Here is a 20894-nt window from a genome sequence, read left to right as displayed (position 1 = left end):
AGGTTCTGCAGGGGTAAAATGTTGACCAGTTATGAAGGGAAAGGTTCTGCAGGGGTAAAATCCTGACCAGTTATGAAGGGAAAGGTTCTGCAGGGGTAAAATGTTGACCAGTTATGAAGGGAAAGGTTCTGCAGGGGTAAAATGTTGACCAGTTATGCAGGGAAAGGTTCTGCAGGGGTAAAATGTTGACCAGTTATGCAGGGAAAGGTTCTGCAGGGGTAAAATGTTGACCAGTTATGCAGGGAAAGGTTCTGCAGGGGTAAAATGTTGACCAGTTATGCAGGGAAAGGTTCTGCAGGGTTAAAATGTTGACCAGTTAAGATGAGAAATGTTCTGCAGGGGTAAGATCCTGACCAGTTATGCAGGGAAAGGTTCTGCAGGGGTAAAATCCTGACCAGTTATGAAGGGAAAGGTTCTGCAGGGGTAAAATGTTGACCAGTTATGAAGAGAAATGTTCTGCAGGGGTAACATGTTGACCAGTTATGCAGGGAATGATTCTACAGAGATATAATGTTGCCCAGTTCAGCATGGAATACACGCTGATCTGTTTTACAAGGACTGGTTATGCTGGTGTTTGTTGACCAGTTAGTCAAGGAAACAAACCTCGACAAGTTCTGTGGGCCAACTGGGCAGGGAATAAACGGTAACCAGCTGTGCAAGGAAGGGTAATGCAGGGTGTAAGTGTTTACTAGTTATGACTGATAATGCACTGATCAGATGTTGACCAGCTCTGCAGTGAAGGGTAATTCAGGGTGGAAATGTTCACCAGCTATGACCAGTAATACACTTATCAGATGATGATCAGTTCTGCAGGGAAAGGTAATGCAGGGTTTAAATGTTTACCAGTTATGACCAGTAATGCAGGAAATCAGATTTTAACCAGTTGTACATGTAAGGGTAATGCAGGGGGTACATGTTCACGAGCTATGACCAGTAATGCAGGGATTCAGATGTTCACCTGTTTTGCAGGGAAGGGTCATGCGGGGGGTAAATGTTCACCAGCCGTGACCAGTAATGCAGGGAATCAGATGTTGACCAGTTCTGCAGGGAAGGGTAATGCAGTGTGGAAATGTTCAACAGCTATGACCAGTAATGCACTGATCAGTTGTTGACCAGTTCTGCAGGGAAGGGTAATGCAGGGTGAAAATGTTCACCAGCTATGACCAGAAATGCAGGGAATCAGATGTTGACCAGTTCTGCAGGGAAGGGTAATGCAGGGTGAAAATAATCACCAGCTATGACCAGTAATGCAGGGAATCAGATGTTGACCAGTTCTGCAGGGAAGGGTAATGCAGGGTGAAAATGTTCACAAGCTATGACTAGTAATGCAGGGAATCAGATGTTGACCAGTTCTGCAGGGAAGGGTAATGCAGGGTGAAAATGTTCACCAGCTATGACCAGAAATGCACTGATATATGTTGACCAGTTCTGCAGGTAAGGGTAATACAGGGGGTAAATGTTCACCAGCTATGACCAGAAATGCACTTATAGATGTTGACCAGTTCTGCAGGTAAGAGTAATGCAGTGTGGAAATGTTCACTAGCTATGACGAGAAATGCACTGATAGATGTTGGCCAGTTCTGCAGGGAAAGGTAATGCAGGGTTGAAATGTTCACCAGCTATGACCAGTAATGCAGCGAATCAGGTTTTCAACCAGTTCTACATGTAAGGGTAATGCAGGAGGTAAATGTTCACCAGCTATGAGCAGTAATGCAAGGAATCAGATGTTGACAAGTTCTGCAGGGAAGGGAAGTTCAGAGTGGAAATGTTCACCAGTTATGACCAGTAATGAAGGGATTCAGATGTTGACCAGTTCTGCAGGGAAGGGTAAAGCAGGGTGGAAATGTTCACCAGCTATGACCAGTAAAAAACTAATCAGATGTTTACCAGTTCTGTAGGGAAGGGTAATGCAGTGTGAAAATGTTCGAAAGTTATGACCAGTGATGTACTGATCAGATGTTGACCAGTTCTGCATGGAAGGGTAATGCAGGGTGGAAATTTTCACCAGTTATGACCAGAAATGCACTGAATTAAATGCTGACCAGTTCTGCAGGGAAAGGTTATTAGGGGGAAGCTTTTGACCAGTGATGCAGGGAGGAAATGCTGACCAATTATGCAGGGTAACAGTTATGACCAGTTCTGCAGGGAAGGGTAATGCGGGGTGGAAATGTTCACCAGTTATGACCAGAATAAAATGCAGAGCCCCGCATTCTATCTTTTACCAGAGTTTAATTGAGAGTTTAGTTTCTTTAAAGCACTTCGACAAACCTTTTCACAAAACAACCATGTCAAAGCATTATTCCGGAAACAGGTTTGTCGAAGTGTTTGAGGAAAATATTCACCTAATCAAACTCCGGTGATAAAACGAAGAAGGTCCTGTTTAAACTGCACTCTCACAGAGTGGACGTTTTGACATTTTTTTTTGTCTTGGAACGAGCAAATTTATGCGAAAATCTTTTGGAAACAAGTCATATATGACTGCCGACGTTTCTTTTAATGTTTATAAACCATTAAAAAAATAACCCCATCATTGATCAAATATTGACGCCGATCAGTTTTCAACGACAGTTTTGATCAAAATTGAATGTTGACCTGTTTTTAGGATAAATTTTTAACGTTGAAAAATGAGCCCTTGAAGATTTTTCAACAGGGTCGAAATCTGTTGTTACATCGACATGCCAAACGATTTTAAACAAGACTCAAATTAAGCGGTTCAATATATTAAAAATCAGAGACCCAAAACATGGCCTTCAGTTTATTGTGTATTTTACGTTGGCGTTCAATCCACGGCGCTCTTGTTAATACTGTACGTGTCTGCATGGTGTCGGGGTGAAAAAAAAATGAAAAAAAGTGAAATAATCTATATCCGGGTACTGTTGTCAGAAAGCCTATTATACGATCATGAAATCATAGATCCGCTTGGTCAACGTGTGCATTTTAAACATTGTATCGCTATAAATACCGTTTGAACAACTGTGTTAGGGTCCGTATTAAACGAAACAATTCTGTAGAAAACACAACAGTCCGGCAAGAATGTTCCTCTCTTGTCGTAGGGAAAACCATCCCCGTTACCTGATGGTTCTTTTATTTCTAACGAGTTGCCATGGCTCTTTAATGGCTAAAATATCTTTCAAGGACCATTTCTATAAAGTTATCTGAAAACCGGACCATCCCTTTTCGACAATTTCTTTTTCCCCATGTATTTCGTTGTCATGGTAACCAGAGTGCTAAATATAGCAATCTCTTAAGATTTATTTTAGCCAAGGGTTAAAGAAAAGGCTATTTCCTTTCTAACATTTTTAATGAAAAGGTAAAATGTTTTACTTTGAATAAAATGAGCATTGTAAACTAACATTCTGATATAATAGTCATTGGCAACGTAGATTCTCTTTAAAATATATTAATGAACACAAAACTACGAAAACAACCACTAGCTTATTAAAATTTCGTACTGGACTAACTAAAATAATGTTATCTAATTATCAGAAACTAAAAACACATGTACTGTAGATGTAGCAGTGTTTTTTCATTAATATCTCACTCAAGATGAAACACAAGGCAGTCTACACTTTATGACGTCACTAGAGTTCAATGACGTCATATACAGTACAGTCTTTATTTTCACAATCTAACTGACGACTTTCAAGAACTCCTTCAAGTCGATAGCGCCATCTCCGCTTGTGTCGGCTTCTTCCATGATGGCGTCTGCTACTTTCTTCACGTCACATCCCTTGCTGAAGGACCCGGAGTCCCTAACAACGGCCTCGATCTCGTCGCGTGTCAAGGTTCCGCTGTTATCCTTGTCGTACCTCTTAAACGTTTCCTCTAACGCCTTCCTGCAATGTCGATAGCAGGAAATATGCTTTATTTTGGCTTAAAGCTGCACTCTCACAGATATACAATTTTCACAACTTTTTTATTTTTTGTACTGAAAAGAGCAAATTTTTGCATAAATTTCTGCAAACCAATGATTTAAGATTGCTGACAAAAACTGAGATCGTAGATTTTCATATTTCCTTTCGAAAATTGATGTTTTATGGCTTAACTAACGGTTTAAGAAAAATGCATAAAACATCAATTTTTGAACTTAAATATAAACATCTGCGATCTTATTTTTGTCAGCAGTCTTATATAACTGGTTTCCATGGATTTTCGCAAAAAAAATGACTCGTTCCAAGACAAAAAATTAAAAAAGTTGTCAAAACGTTCAATCTGTGAGAGTGCAGCTTTAAAACATAATATTAATTTAGTTCATGAGTTCGGTTTATGCAGATATGAAAAGTACTCGCACGATTCGGCTAGAAAAGAATATACATGCAGCGGTATGTGCGGAGGTTATGTATATAAAACATATTATAAAACACCATCGATCGACCGACCGCAAGTTCGAGCTCATGCTAATTTAAACACATTGAAACAAACCTTCTTGGGGGTTTCTCCATCTCATCAAAAAACTCCTTTTTGGTGATGGTTTTATCTCCGTCCTTATCTACAGCCGAAAACATGTACTGGAAAAAAGAATATGTAAAATAATTTCTTACATGCTTAAATTGTATCTCTTGTGATCTATAATACTTTGATATTCATATGTGTATGTCTATATCATATTTTTGTTTCAAACTCTTTATTAACGGCATTTGTATTGCAGCTTAGCTACTTCCGTCATAAAACAGAGCAGAAGTTGACGTCTCTTCCTTTTTGTGTTTTTTTCCTCCTAATCATTGTGTTACAACAAAACGTTTAAAAACAAAGGTTTAAAAAAAAAGGTTTGAAATGAAATTATTGCAGAAATTTTCATATTCACTTGCCTATCGTTAATTTACATATTATTTACAACTTTACTATTGTCGGTAACACATGACTAAAATTATTAAAATATTAAAAATAGTAACACATGAGTATTATTAGATCATAATTATGAATTTTACTATTTGCACACTGTAATACTATAGTATTTAATTTATGACGGTAAAGTTGGAAGGTAGTTGGTAGTTTGGGGTTTGAATATTCAACTATCTTCTAGTTGCCAGTTGGGGATTCGAATATTCAACTACCTTGCTAGTTGCCAGTTGGGGATTCGAATATTCAACTAACTTGCTAGTTGCCAGTTGGGGATTCTAATATTCAACTACCTGCTAGTTGCAAGTTGGTGATTCGAATAGTCAACTATCTGCTAGTTGCCAGTTGGGGATTCGAATATTCAGATACCTACTAGTTGCCAGTTGGGGATTCGAATATTCAACTACCTTGCTAGTTGCCAGTTGGGGATTCTAATATTCAACTACCTGCTTGTTGCCAGTTGGGGATTCGAATATTCAACTACCTTGCTAGTTGCCAGTTGGGGATTCGAATATTCAGATACCTACTAGTTGCCAGTTGGGGATTCGAATATTCAACTACCTTGCTAGTTGCCAGTTGGGGATTCTAATATTCAACTACCTGCTTGTTGCCAGTTGGGGATTCGAATATTCAACTACCTTGCTAGTTGCCAGTTGGGGATTCGAATATTCAGATACCTACTAGTTGCCAGTTGGGGATTCGAATATTCAACTACCTTGCTAGTTGCCAGTTGGGGATTCTAATATTCAACTACCTGCTAGTTGCCAGTGGGGATTTGAATATTCAAATACCTACTAGTTGCCAGTGGGGATTCTAATATTCAACTACAATGTACCTGCTAGTTGCCAGTGTGGATTTGAATATTCAACTACCTGGCTAGTTGCCAGTTGGGGATTCTAATATTCAACTACATGCTTGTTGCCAGTTGGGGATTCGAATATTCAACTACCTTGCTAGTTGCCAGTTGGGGATTCGAATATTCAGATACCTACTAGTTGCCAGTTGGGGATTCGAATATTCAACTTCCTTGCTAGTTGCCAGTTGGGGATTCTAATATTCAACTACCTGCTAGTTGCCAGTGGGGATTTGAATATTCAAATACCTACTAGTTGCCAGTGGGGATTCTAATATTCAACTACAATGTACCTGCTAGTTGCCAGTGTGGATTTGAATATTCAACTACCTGACTAGTTGCCAGTTGGGGATTCTAATATTCAACTACCTGCTAGTTGCCAGTTGGTGATTCTAATATTCAACTACCTTGCTTGTTGCCATTTGGGGATTCTAATATTCAACTACCTTGCTAGTTGCCAGTTGGGGATTCTAATATTCAACTGCCTGCTAGTTGCCAGTGTGGATTTGAATATTCAACTACCTGCTAGTTGCCAGTTGGGGATTTTAATATTCAACTACCTGCTAGTTGCCAGTTGGGGATTTTAATATTCAACTACCTGCTAGTTGCCAGTTGGGGGGTTAGATGTTGATGTTGATATTAAGCTACTCGACTATTTCCAGTCGGTTATTCGCGAATATCCAACTACCAATGCTACCCAGTTGGTAGTTGGGGATTCAAATTTTGTCTTGTATTATGGCTGAAAGATACACATGTTAAGAAATCACACGACAAATGAATGACAATGTTTATGCATCTATGTGTATCTTCGTAACAAACACTGGTTTAATTCACCATAATTCGTACATTCGCCAGTCTCTTACATGACTATGTGTATACTATTCTTAATTATGACTATTAATACCACACGCGTAATAGTATATAAATAGAAATAATAGCAAGTATCACTTACCACAACGTCCTTACTGCTGGGTCCCTTCCCAGGCGGGAGGATGCTCCGCAGGCCCTGGTCAAGTTCCTGTATGGTCAATTTCCCGTCCCCGTTCTTGTCCGCCTTGGACCAAAAAGCCTCACACTCTTGCTTGGTAAGAGACATACTGGTCGATTGGTGATGTTACTGCAAATGTAGAATAATAATTGAATCATTCCAGTAGGCCCTTTGCCCGATCCCCGAATGGTCAGTTACCCGTGACCGTTTTTGTTGCCATGGACCAAATGGTCAGTTACCCGTGACCGTTTTTGTTGCCATGGACCAAATGGTCAGTTACCCGTGACCGTTTTTGTTGCCATGAACCAAATGGTCAGTTACCCGTGACCGTTCTTGTTGTCACAGACCAAATGGTCAGTTACCCGTTACCATTCTTGTCGCCATGGACCAAATATCCACTGTTGCTTGGTTAGGTAGTGTTACCCATAACTGGAACTTCACGAGTTCGAAATACAATTCGTTAGAAATCCACAATGTGTATATTTTTTATTTACATTATTTGACATATATCTATATCTGAACCAGATAATTAAGCAAGCACTATGCAACAATTAGTGTCATTTTTTGCCCGGACTGCCGAGATAATTGTTTAGAAGATCAAACACAAATGCTTACTTTCTAACTGTTCAGCGCAACATGCCCATGTATACTAGGAAGTGCGCATGCGCAAACTTCAACACAATATAAAAAATAAAAAGCGCAATCGACCATTTGGCGGTTTTAATCAGCTGAATGGATATTTTTGTTGTCAGAGCACTTCTTAACAATTGAAATGCGAATCTGTGCGGCGATCCCATTGGTGGAGGCTTAAATCTGAACACTGAAAGCGCAGCTGTTGAAAATAGTTAGTTTATAAACATAGTGTAACCCATTATATTTATATTTTGAGCTCACTGGTCAAAATAGAAATCCCCCAAAAAACAGAGGGTCCAACGTGTTTTGTGTTTTCCAAAGTTTCAGTGAGGGAAATGTGTGGTGCGCAATAAAATGGCGGTGGTCGAAGGGATTATGGTGTTTTGGGAGGATATTTTCATCTGGTAAGTAAGTTTTATCACTTTTCTCGAAAAATAAATACCCGGAGGCCACACGTGTAAGCTTTTCTCAGTTTTTAACCATTGTTTTTAACCTAGGTTTCTAGAGGCTTTTACCAAAATGTTGTTTAATTTATAAGCTGAACGATTGCTTGTTTACAAAGTGAAAATAGAAAATTGCGTGACTTAAAACTATGTTTTTAGTCACAGTGTACCATTCATAAAAAAGATGGTACATTGATATATGTTAAAATGTTACTGGAGACAAGCACTTATTAAAATAACAATAAATGAACCGATTCAGGCGTAAAACATATCGGTAAGAGGAGAAGCTCGTATAAATTACAATTTGCTTTGAAACTAAATTACACTCAACTAAAACTGATAATTCACACGTATATGTTTGTATGATTTTTACATATTACCACGCATAAAGAATAATAACAGGCGTTTCAGTCCATTTTTAGCGTTTCTAATACCTTTCACAACTTGCATTCGAATCCAACTGTTATGGACTTATATTCATCGTATTCACAAGCTACATTGACATGTAGATTGGTATATACGAATACGCATCCCTTGCTTACAAGCTGCATTCACATATAAACTGGCATGGGCTTATCAACATCCATTGCTTACAATTTGCATTCAAATATAAACTGGCATGGGCTTATCAACATTAATTGCTTACAACTTGCATTCAAATATAAACTGGCATGGGCTTATCAGCATACATTGCTTACAACTTGCATTCAAATATAAACTGGCATGGGCTTATCAACATTCATTGCTTACAACTTGCATTCAAATATAAACTGGCATGGACTTATCAACATTCATTGCTTACAACTTGAATTCAAATATAAACTGGCATGGGCTTATTAACACCTCAAACATACAATTTGGTTTCAAATATAAACTGACATGGTCTCAGCAACATCTCTTGCTAACAACTTACATTGAATTATAAACTGGCATGGACTCATCAAAATCTCTTGCTTACAACTTTGAATCAAATATAAACTGGCATGGGCTTAACAACATCCATTGGTTACAACTTACATTCAAATATAAACTGTCATGGGCTTAACAACATCCCTTGCTTACAAGTTACATTCAAGCATAAAATAGCATGGGCTTATCAACTTCCCTTGCTTACAAGTTACATTCACGCATAAACTGTCATGAGCTCATCAACATCCCTTGCTTACAAGTTACATTCACGCATAAAATAGCATGGGCTTATCAACAACCATTGCATACAACTTACATTGAAATGTTAACTGTCATGGGCTTAACAACATCCCTTGCTTACAAGTGACATTCAAGTATAAATTAGCATGGATTATCAACATCCCTTGCTTACAACTTTGATTCAAATATAAACTGGCATGGGCTCATCAACATATAGTGCTCACAATTTACATTCAAATATAAATGCATGGGTTTATACGCATCTCTTGCTTATTAGCTGCATTCAGATATAAACTGGCATGGGTTTATACGCATCTGTTGCTTATAAGCTGCATTCAAATATAAACTGGCATGGGTTTATACGCATCTCTTGCTTATAAGCTGCATTCAAATATAAACCGGCATAGGTTTATACGCATCTCTTGCTTCCAACTTGAATTCAAATAAAAAATAGCATGGGCTTATCAATATCTCTTGCTTACACATTGCATTCAAATATAACCTGGCATGGGTTTGTACGCATCTCATCCTTAGAAGCTGCATTGATAAATAAAATAGCATGGTCTTATCAACATCTCTCGCTTACAATCTGCATTCTGATATAATCTGGCACGGGTTTATACGTATTCCTGCTTACAACTTGAATTCAAATATAACCCGGCACGGGTGTATACGTATCTCTTGCTTACAAGCTTAACTGTCTGCCAAGGGCTTATAAAGCATCTTTTGATCTTAAGCTGCATTCAAATATAGACTATGATGGGCTTATAGTTTTTTTCTCAGAACCTGGATTGTAGTAAAAAATGACATGCGTCTTTAAGCCATCGCTTGCTTACAACCTGCATTTCACTAAACAATTGCATTGGAATTATCAGTATTTTTATATGTATTCAAGTAAAGTATTAAAATAGCACAATTTTGGAAAGCATAATGTTGCCAACATTAAATCAATGAGAGCATTTATTTAATTATGGTCGCCATAAGAGATTACATTTCTAATTTGTTTCAAAATATGATTGGTACAGAATTATATTGCATAACAAGAGCTGTCAAAGTAAGTGAAGAATGCCCCCCCCCCCCCCCGAAGTGCCACCCAGTTCAACAGATTATGCAGTTAATAAATGTCTACATTCAGGAACGGCTATCACAAACTTTAAGCATATGACGGCCTCTGCGGTGGTTGACGTCAAGTATTGACAAGTGATGCAGTAAAAGGTAAGGACGAAAGTCTTGCACTCGACACGTCATCTTTATGTACCAAACACATGAGCAAAGTATTTTTAAAATATTCGTGCTGACAAATTTACAGCCCGGATACGACCAACTATATTCTATTTGTATATACATCAATATATAAAGTTTTAACTCTGAAAGTTTGACCTTGAACTTTAAAGAAGGGACAAAGGTCTTGCATGCGATATATTGTCTTCATTTATCGCTGACATGTAAACAGTTATTTTAAAATGCATCCCCCACACTGTCTGACAAATTAACAACCTTGACATAGATACTCTATCTGTGTGCATATATGCAGCTTTCCATAAAGATTGAACTGTAAGTGGGACCTTGAACTTTGGGGTACGGTCGTGGATCTTGCACGTAACACGTCGACTTTGTTTCCCAAACACATGTGTCAATTTATTTTAAAATCCCCCGTGCATGAACAAGCTACAGCCCAGGCACGACCAACAACATTGTGTAAGCATATATGCAGCATTCCATTATGGTATACATGTACCTGTAAGTGTGACCTTAACCTTTTGGGTAGGGACGTGGGTTTTGCAAGCAACACGTCGTATTTATGTATCAACGCATGTGCAAGTTAACGTTAGAATTCCTCCCTGCATGACTAAGTTAGAGATTCGGCACTGAAAACCATTTCATAATAATAAACCTGTAAGTGCGACCCTGACCTTTGAGGTAGGGACAGTGGCCTTGAAAGACACATGCCATCTTTATATACCGAACGCATGTGTCAAGTAATTTAAAATCCCTCCCTGCAAATACACCGGACAGATGGACGGACACACGGACTGACAGTTCGATTTTAATTTACCCAAATTCGGGGACATAAAACAATCTAAATATGCACTGTCAACGGGGACATTTTTGTATAAATTAGTAGTACAGGTTTTCAATAGTTTGATCCAACACAATGAAAATAAAAGAATTTATGAGATCCTTGCTTATTTGATGTTACTGTGATCCTCTTCAATAAAATCTGCAAAGAACTGCAAGAAGATTTATCCTAATCCACAATAAAATAAAGTATTCTGAATTAGGAATGAATAACATCGGATAAGATTTACATATTACGCTCTAATACGACCATGTTTTAACATTTAAACACAAGTAATTAAATCTGCAGCCCCAAGGAATAATTGAAATACGTTAAACCTGTATCAATATTGTAAATATCGCTTGCAAATATTTATGTTTACATTCCATACATTGTCAGAGCAAAATATCTGAACAAAACAAAGATTTAAGGATTAAAGTTATCACCATTTATATATATATATATATATATATATATATATATATATATATATATATATATATATATATATAATTTATAAAGTGTAAACAATGTCACATGTATATCGTATGTACAATTTACAATTACTAAATGCGTTCACAAGCAATATAATAAACTATACAATCATCAAATAAAGATTTCAATAATAATAACAGACGTTTCAAACGTAACATAAGAAATACATATTATGCTATGTATGCTATTAATGCAGTCATGATTGAATTCCCCTTTTATGCCAAGTATGCATATTCGGTTCATTTCATGCAAAAACGTATAATAAATTACATACCTTATAACACTTCGTAAAAGCCAATTAAATGAACAAAATGTCTAACCTTTAATGGCTGATGGAAGTTAATACGGAATAAGAAACTACGAACGATCACTTGTTTACCTTAGTGTAACAGGTTAAGTATATATTGTCACGGTATGTTAAGCCAGGTCAAGCATCTCTTTTATCGAAATTAAAATCTCTACCTACTTAAAAGTAACATAGCATAACGTTACCCTTGATTTAGTAAACCCTAGATTTGTAATAGTGTTCGTAAAAAGTTTTTTAAAGCACCCTGAAACTTTTTTCATTCAGAGTATACCTGTTTTATCATGTGCAAACAGGTAAAAAGGACATAAATGATATGATTCATCAACTTTCATCAGTTAGTCAGGTTTATCATGGAGGGATAAAGTATTTGTACGAAGATCTTCACTATATGACCATGTTTACAAACATTAGTTTATTGCATCGCAAGGCGGATTCACATAACATCATTTTGAAACGCACCGGACAAAAACATTTCCACCAAATTTCCTTTTAGTCATTTAGAAGTTAAAATGAATGTGTTATTTAGAAGGGCGCTTATGCGTGCCGGCTATTATAGAGGCATTTCGCTCTCAAAACTAAGGTAGTTAGCATTTATTGTTAGTGTTCAAACTAAACACTTACTGTTACTTAGTAACAAAAAAAAACACATTTTCCATTCAGTCATTAATCGGGATCATTTATATACGGGGAGGTATTAAGATGCCCGCAAACGTACGTTTTGACTGTCGTTAAGGTATCCGTGGGCATTTCCCCTTGAACTTTAGAACACTTTTATATTTTGTTTTCTAAACAATAAGTGGACGCCGGGCCGGTTCCGGCGTACCGACTGAATTGCATATTAGAATACAGCCTTTATATTCAGCCAATAAAATTGCATAAGGCCACAACAAATTGATCATTTGTTCGTCGGATTTGCCGCACCTAAAATTCGAAAAACGAAAAAAAAAAAAAAAAAAAATTTGCGCCCGCACATACTTTTTGGCCGCGCATTATTATTTTTTTTACTTCTGAACTTCGCCCTTTTTTGAAGGTATTTCCAAGCTTTCATTCCCCGCGAGCAAACTTTTCTCGTGTCAGGATAAAATCCGGTCCGGGTAACCGCAAAACAGCCGATATTTGTTGACAGTCTTTTTGTCGGGAATATTTTGCAGGACGCACCGTTGTTATTTATTTCCGGTATTAATTTGCAGGATACTTCCAGTTTTCGTAAATGTAAAATACACATTTTTAATTGAAAATCAGTGTCATAGTCAATGGATTATAGTCTTCAGTAAACAACAACAGTTTCACAGCGTCGAAGGCAATAATTATTTATGTGTGTTTTAAGTAATTCATTGTTTTGTACTCGAAATTTAGTGTTAAATAATAACTAAATCAGATTTTGAGTGCAAAACTTATATTAAAATACACGGACACTCGACTTGCAACAAATGAACATGTTTCCGTGAGTTATTTTTTAAATTCTAAAATGCATTTCTCAGTTTTTAATTCTCAATGTCAAAAGTCATTACAACCTTATCTTTTGCTTCAAGAGGTTCAAATATAGACCTGACCTAGTCCACCTAAATGGCCGTCAACGAGTCTTTTGACGATTTTTTTTAATATGGCAGACTTGTAACGTCCACCATCCCAGCAAAAAGTAGCAAGCGGTCCTTGTGCAGAGAATCCTCGCGGCCACAGTTTTGAAATTATCTCCGTTATAAATTCAAATTTCTACGCAAATGTTATTGCCTACTATTAAACACATATTAAGTTATGTCAGTATGCCCAAAAAACATGTTAAGTTATCATAACACACTTACAAGTGTCGATTGTTTATCAAGTATCCCGATATCGGTAAATCTGGGACAAATCTGACTGGTTGTGTACATGTATAACGGTATTCGTGACCCATAATATATTAATGTGAAAATAACAACTCTAATGACAAATTAAATCCAGTTCAGATCACTGTCGGATAAAAATTGCAAAACTTTGTCATTATTATTCAACATCAATGCATATTATTACAGTATATCATTTCGCCCGTCGTTAAATGGTAGAGAGTTGTAGCGTCACAGGGATACATAAGAAATGTCAAAATAATAAAAAAAAGTATCCCTGATCGCTCATTATTGTAGCTAAGACCTGACCCAATTTTTGGAAATGCTCAAATGATGAATTACTCTTACTAGTCTAAAAAAAAATTCTTTTGTGATAGTATTAAGTTACGGGATGAATACAATAGTTTTCTTTTTGGTCTTCGAATAATTGCACGTTACTATGAGGAATGTTGTCTTTACAAAATATCCATGCTTAAATTGAAGTTAATAGTAAAGCACTGGATCTTATTGCCATTTTTTATATATTGAGACAGATTTTCATGTGATACATTTATATTTAAACTAAGAACCTATGTTTGCAATTAAAAAGCATTTCTTGACATATTGCATGATATATTTGGTAAGAAATAAACTTTTTATATATTTTTTTTATTTTTCGCCTTGCGCTCGCCTCTGAATTGCCTGAAATTTTAAAAAAAGTATTTTAATTTTTTTTCCGCTCGCTCGCTCCTACTTTTTTTGGGCAAAATCCGTAGAACAAATGATCAATTTGTTGTGGCCTAAAGGCAATCTTGAAGTACTACGCCTAATCGTAAGGATTTTCAACTTTCGCGGGTGTTTAAAGGCCGCCTATGTCACTGAATTCGATACACACGCCCTGCGTAAGATTTCAGTGCGTCGACAATGTGTCAGCCAATGAGGTTGTATTCTAAGACAGTTAGATGCCCTGAAGTAATATTTTAATGATTAAGAAAGAAAGTGCTAGTTCGCTTCGCTCTCTCCGGATTCGCCGGTTCATACCCATTTAAATGTTACTTCAAGTCACCTAACCATTACGAAGACCAAAAATAACCACTAATTGTTACATATTGCTTTGTTTCCCCCATTCTCTGTAAATGTTCATGGCATACAATATAAATCGTGAAACATTGTTTATTCTTATGTGTGAATAAAATCAAACCAAAAACATTAACACCAAAAGAGGCTCCGTCCTGATACAAATCTGAGAAACAGATAAACTTCTAGAAATAACATACCTTAAAATCCCAACTAAACACACTCTTATCCGTCGTAAATCTATGTAATAATACTATCAACTGTATAACAATTTAACCTTAATACTTGGCAGCCCTACCGGCCAGCACCAGACGTACGGAGTTTAGCCCTGGGCCTGTCCAATCACCGGTGGTTGACAGCAACACCGCGCTCTGTACCACTAGATTGATGGAGGACAGACGATACACCAAGGGCGTTGGATTTCGAACAACAGTGGCGCAACTTAAATGACAATAGGTAATATAGCAAAGAAGTCTATACAGCCAGATTTATTTTTATCTGTCATTTGTTTCCGGTCCTGATAGAAAAATCCGACCGCAGGGTACCTGCGTTGCCATGTAACGAGGCTATGCAGCGTGCCCGAGGCTCGGATTTTTTTCTATCCGGACCGGACACACGATTTATATATTTTTCTAGCATACCTTTATTTTTGTGAAAAAAAAACCCCATAGCAAACCGCATGATTCACCAAAAGCGAATGTGATGATGTTTACTGACGTCATGACGCGCAGTATTTTTCATTTACTGCATACGTTAAAAAGCTACTTCAATATAACGTCTTTTAAGGGTTATTTTATTTTGTTTTGAAGCTATATTTTTTTTGTAAATTTAATGTTTATGGAAATCATCTATTGAAATATTATAATTTAACTTGCGTAATGCGTATAATAAAAGAAATAAAAAGTATTGTGTCACAGCGCGTGACTCATCCAGCATGGGGGTGCCAGATACAGTTTTCCAGCACGGCTGAATTCACCGGAAATGCCTATCTTGTGTTCTAGAATAATGGATTTCAGACAATACACTAGGTATGTAGAACGTTGTTGAATAACAGTGGCACAAATCATATACCACTGCAATTGTGAATATTGAAGCCAATTGAGGTCCGCACCACCAGATTGATGGGTGAAGGTCAGAGGTCCGCACCACCAGATTGATGGGTGAAGGTCAGAGGTCCGCACAACCAGACTGATGAGTGAAGGTCAGAGGTCCGCACCACCAGACTGATGGATGAATGTCAGAGGTCCGCACCACCAGACTGATGGGTGAAGGTGAGAGGTCCGCACCACCAGATTGGTGGGTGAAGGTCAGAGGTCCGCACCACCAGACTGATGGGTGAAGGTCAGAGGTCCGCACCATCAGACTGATGGGTGAAGGTCAGAGGTCCGCATTACCAGATTGATGGATAAAAGGTCAGAGGTCCGCACCACCAGACTGATGGGTGAAGGTAAGAGGGTCAGAGGTCCGCACCACCAGATTGATGGGTGAAGGTCAGGAAGTAATCCAGGGATTAACAAATAGATTCAGGAAATGTGTGTGTTTGTTGGAGGGGGTTGAGGGGGGGATAGATACTGGAGTTGTGCATCGATATATAGGTGATGGCCAATAGTGGAAAACTAGAAGTGGAGTTACTTTATACCTGTACATTAAAATTAGTAAGATAGAAATCCTCTCTGAGATTTCTGACGACCAGGAGGACATGAGACAGACATTAAACCGGAGCAGTCCTAATGCATCTTATACTGGGCAACATTTTGTTCATTTGTTAAAATCTACAACGTTATTTTCGAAAGCCACATTGTCCGGTATGCAGATACGCTAATTAGTTTAATTGCAATTGTAAGTCAGAATCCAGTGTATTCGGTACGCAACGGCGATAAAGAAACTCCATTTTAGCTAGCAAAAAAAATCAGCTATAGGGGTATAAGATTTTAATTTTGATAACGAAATATCATAATAGTTTTATGCATCACATTTAAATAATGTATGCAATTGAAATATAAAGCCCAGACAGATAGGTATATATTGCAATTTAGTGTATAAAGAAAATAATATCAATCATAAACATGAGTAAAACATTATCTAAAATAGAAAATATAAGAACTTCAGAAATATGATCACTGTAAAACAGTCTCCGCTTCTACATACACGAGGATCTTCAACAAGTGGGTCAAGATGATCCTAAATCACCCACCTGAGTAAAAACGTTTTATAAACAAACTTGCTATTTGCTGGAATGTTCATGTTCTACTATATACATTTTTGAACTTCCTTTCCAGATATAAGTATATACAGTCAAACCTGGTTGAACGGTCACCTGCTTTAAATGGCCACCTGCCTTAACGGGCCACTCCAAATTCCCCCCGTATGTTTTTACTATATAATGTACGTGCATTAAGCGGCCAACTGTCTAACGCGGCCACGGCCACTAATTTTTGTCCCCATGAAGCCATATAAACACTCATTAGCGGCCACTAATCCCTTGTCACTGACACTTCCGCTTATAAACTTTTCCAATACACAGCTTTAATTGCGTGTAGAAGTTTACGGAAAAGAACGACCGCCTCGGGTATCTCCGTCATCGAATGAAAATGAATATTGCATCACACGATTGCCATGCGTGTTTACTCATCGAGAAATCATGTTTATAACACGTCGGCGAATGTTTTGATCAGAATTGACACAATTAATGACACAATTAATATGATAATTAAATAATTACGAAGTTATTTATTAAATACCGACAAAAACACCGGTTATTATGAATTCACAGTTTGTATTGTCATTCTAAGGCCCGAAACGAGTTACTAATTTTATTCACTTCAATATTATTTTTCAAGTGCACGGATTTAAATTTCTATGAACGTATATTTACAATGCATTGTTCTTGATAAACGTTGATTATGGCTGGAAATAAGACTTATCGAAAGTGTTTGACTCTAAAAGAATGTGTCGAGTGTATAAAGTTATTAGAAAACGACCGTAATGCAAGAAGTGTTCCCAAGGAATTTGACTGCGAAAGTTCGGAAAAAGTTAACTAAAATGTGTATGTACATGTAGTTGGGTAAATGTGTAGACTGATAGACTGACTGTGGTGTGTTTTGTTTATGCTTTGCATCAACATTTATATAATGTACGGACTTCTTAAAAAAATGAACTCAAACATGTGTATGTACATGTAATTGTGTACATGTGTAGACTGATATGTGGTGTGTTTTGTTTATGCCTTGTATCGACATTTAACTAATGCATTTATAAATTTGAAATTAAGTTATTTATCAATAAAGTCTATACAAATGTATTTGTATTCCAACTGTATTGATACAGATGTTACTGATTGTGGTGTGATGTGGTGGTTAAGATACATACTCCATCTCTGAATATAGCTTAAGTGGCGGAAATGTCAAACCTGGATTAAGTGGCCACCTGTCTTAAGCAGCCACTTTGATCATTTCCCACGGGTGGCCACTTAATACAGGTTTGACTGTATTAAAAAGAGTGGCTTCTAGGCCGAGGTCCGTTTTGAACTATAAACTAACTTGGTAAGGTACCAGTAGACAATGTTGAATACAAACTATCATAGCTAATGCCATCTGGAAGTAGGGTTTGTTATTCAAAATTTGTTTCCCATATAATTCTTTATACGACTAGGATGTGACAAACGTTCTGAAATATATTTCATGTATAAAATAAATATAAGTGTACAGCAATCACTGACTATGAACACGGCAATGCTGTTGTATTCTCAGGTTGTTGTATTTTCGGATGAGTCACTTTACCTAAATTATAATTGAAACCATATATACCCATTCGGACCAAATTTGGTGATGATTGGACAAGGGTTTCTTAAGTTATTGATCGGACGAAACCAATTAATTGTTATTTTCTCTATTCAAACAACATGACTGGTTAGTGGTTATCGAACCTGACCAAGTGATGAATGGACAAAGGTTTCTAAAGTTATTAATCGGACGATTTTAGATAATTTCTATAATTGAAGGGCGATTGATTCGGAGTTACAAAAGCGATAGGGCCGGTTAATAAACTTGTCCAAAACGTTATGCCCATTCACATTTTGACCAAGTTTGGTGATTATTGGACACCGCCCTCCAAGCCACATGCATGAAAGCCGCGGGCAAAATAATAATACATCACGTACAAAATGAATTAATCATTGTTTTAATTCTGTTAATAAGACGGAGTCAGTTTTAACCTTTGGTTCCACATTTAAACAAATGGATATCGGACACAGAGTGATCACAAAAGCTCACCTTGAAAACTTTGCGCACAGGCGAGCTAAAAAGGAAGTGAGACCGCCTCATCAAAAAGTGTGTCTCTTTTGTTCCAGTTGCACATGGACCACAACTTGACAATTAGTATAGTCATAGGTATGGTCCTTAGGCCACACCAAATTGATATTTCGTTCCGCGGATTTACCGCTCCTATTTTTTTGAAAATGTAAAAAAATATATTTTAATTTTTTTGCCCCACCTCCAGTTTGATCGCCAAGCAGATTTTTTTCAGGTAATAATTTATTAAAAGGCTAAAAATAATCACGTATAATTTTTCTACGCTAGTTTTTGTAAAGGAAAGTTACCGATGCGTAGTGTTTTTATACTGTATATCGATCGGTTTTGCATGGGTTCAATAAATTCAATCAAAATGGCCGCTTCCGGTATAAACAATGTTTGGAAATTAAATCTTATTTTTGACAATAAATATGTTTTGAGCATGCTTGAAGTCATTGTTGATCGTCTCATACACTAAAGGATCATTATTTAAAGCAACCATTATGCAATAAAGCATGTGTATCTGAGACTGGTAGCGATTATAATGCGTAATTAGTGACTCGTTTTGAATGGAAATCGGAATGATCAACTTAGTACTATTTCATTCAAGTCATAATACAAGGGACCAACATTTTTCCTCGTTACAAAGATGTCACAGGTCAACTTAACTGGAACATGAGTCATTGTTTGGTCCAAATTGATGATTGTATCAAGCTCATTTTTGATCAAATTCTGACAAAGCAACAGTTTTGAACAAATATCGTTTCACAAATAGCAATATAAACACTGGTCTGGATATACCTCAACATAAGTAAGCCCAAGTTTATCACCTTATATTTTGTTTTTATTTGCAACATAATCCGGGATTGTAATGCGCTTGTCAATTGTAACCACTGCCCCGCCCACCCCTCGCCCTTGTTCCAGGGGTAAACTGGGGACAGCAGAGGCAATGGGCTGTGTTTTTAACTTTCAGGTGGCCCTGCAGTGCCTAGTGAATGTGGTTTTGTCTTCATATTGAAAATTGTCGGGAATGGGTCTCACATAGGTATTCAGGGTTGCGGGGCCATTTGGCAGGGATTTTACCAGCAGTGTGTCACTGCAGGTCGGGTATTTTACCCGAGTTTTGAGAGACCGGAAGTCAAAGTCCCCGCTATTCCGGACTTAGGGGGGGGGGGGGCATATACAATTGGCTGGTGCATAAAAACATATAAATAACCAAAAAAGGTACTCTGAAAAATACCCTGGTTCTTTTTGTTTTGATAAGCACATGTCATTGCATTTCCTGTGATAATAAAAACAAAATTTAGTCTATGTTATATGGAGTCTGATGTTTGATGATGCCATTGTGTAAGTGATCATTTTTTACAAATCCAAAATCAATCCTAAGTTATGTCTAAATACAGTTGCATATTATGTTAAACTGATTCAGGTAGATTTATAAAAGTCGTTTCAAACTTTTTACTTAAAGCAGGGTTATTTAGTATTATGAATGAATGTCATATTAAAGTACATTTTAATTATATAAGATATTAGATTTATCCATATAACGTTTGTACTAAACACGGATGAATAAATAGTATGTATTCCGACATTTTCCCAATGTCCATTAGAGGTTCAGTTCAAGATGGCATTAAAATGGGTTTAAGGGCAATTACTTTGAACAATCTTTCTTATTTATATTGAATATAAGGAAAAATATATTTTTCGCTCTTCGCTCGCTTCGGTTTTTATGAAAACTGACAAAAAAATTTTTTTATTTTTTTTTCGCTCGCTCGCTCCATTTTTTTTTGGCAAAAATCTGAGGAACTAAACATTAATTTGGTGTGGCCTTACTATACAAGTGTGTATTGGCAATTGCTTAATGCGTACCATGTTACATTTGAATACCTTGACCAGTTTTTAGTAATGTCTAATTCAAACTACAGCGACAACACAGACACAAACAACTCCACGGCAACAA

The 20894-nt window shown here is 37.0% G+C and overlaps 1 protein-coding gene across 4 annotated transcripts; it reads right to left on the bottom strand.

Moving 5' to 3' along the window:
- Positions 1–3288: 3288 nt before the first annotated feature.
- Positions 3289–12067, bottom strand: LOC128233916 (uncharacterized). Of its 4 annotated transcripts, none has more exons than XM_052947813.1 (4): positions 11952–12067; positions 6645–6809; positions 4423–4508; positions 3289–3836 (listed from the first exon to the last, which is right to left on the bottom strand). In XM_052947813.1, the coding sequence occupies exons 2-4, from the start codon at positions 6786–6788 to the stop codon at positions 3629–3631; spliced, it is 438 nt and encodes a 145-aa protein (XP_052803773.1). In that variant the 5' UTR covers positions 6789–6809; positions 11952–12067; the 3' UTR covers positions 3289–3628. The 4 variants fall into 4 exon arrangements, with proteins under 4 accessions (XP_052803773.1, XP_052803782.1, XP_052803766.1 ...); XM_052947822.1 differs by having other exon boundaries at positions 11839–11967; XM_052947806.1 differs by lacking the exon at positions 11952–12067 and adding an exon at positions 11780–11927.
- Between the last annotated feature and the right edge of the window lie 8827 nt (positions 12068–20894).

This window comes from Mya arenaria, chromosome 1 (assembly GCF_026914265.1).
Source record: "Mya arenaria isolate MELC-2E11 chromosome 1, ASM2691426v1".
In the NCBI taxonomy this organism is placed as follows: domain Eukaryota; kingdom Metazoa; phylum Mollusca; class Bivalvia; order Myida; family Myidae; genus Mya; species Mya arenaria.
The sequence above is the reverse complement of the archived record's forward strand: the minus strand, read 5'-3'. Positions and strand labels throughout refer to the sequence as shown.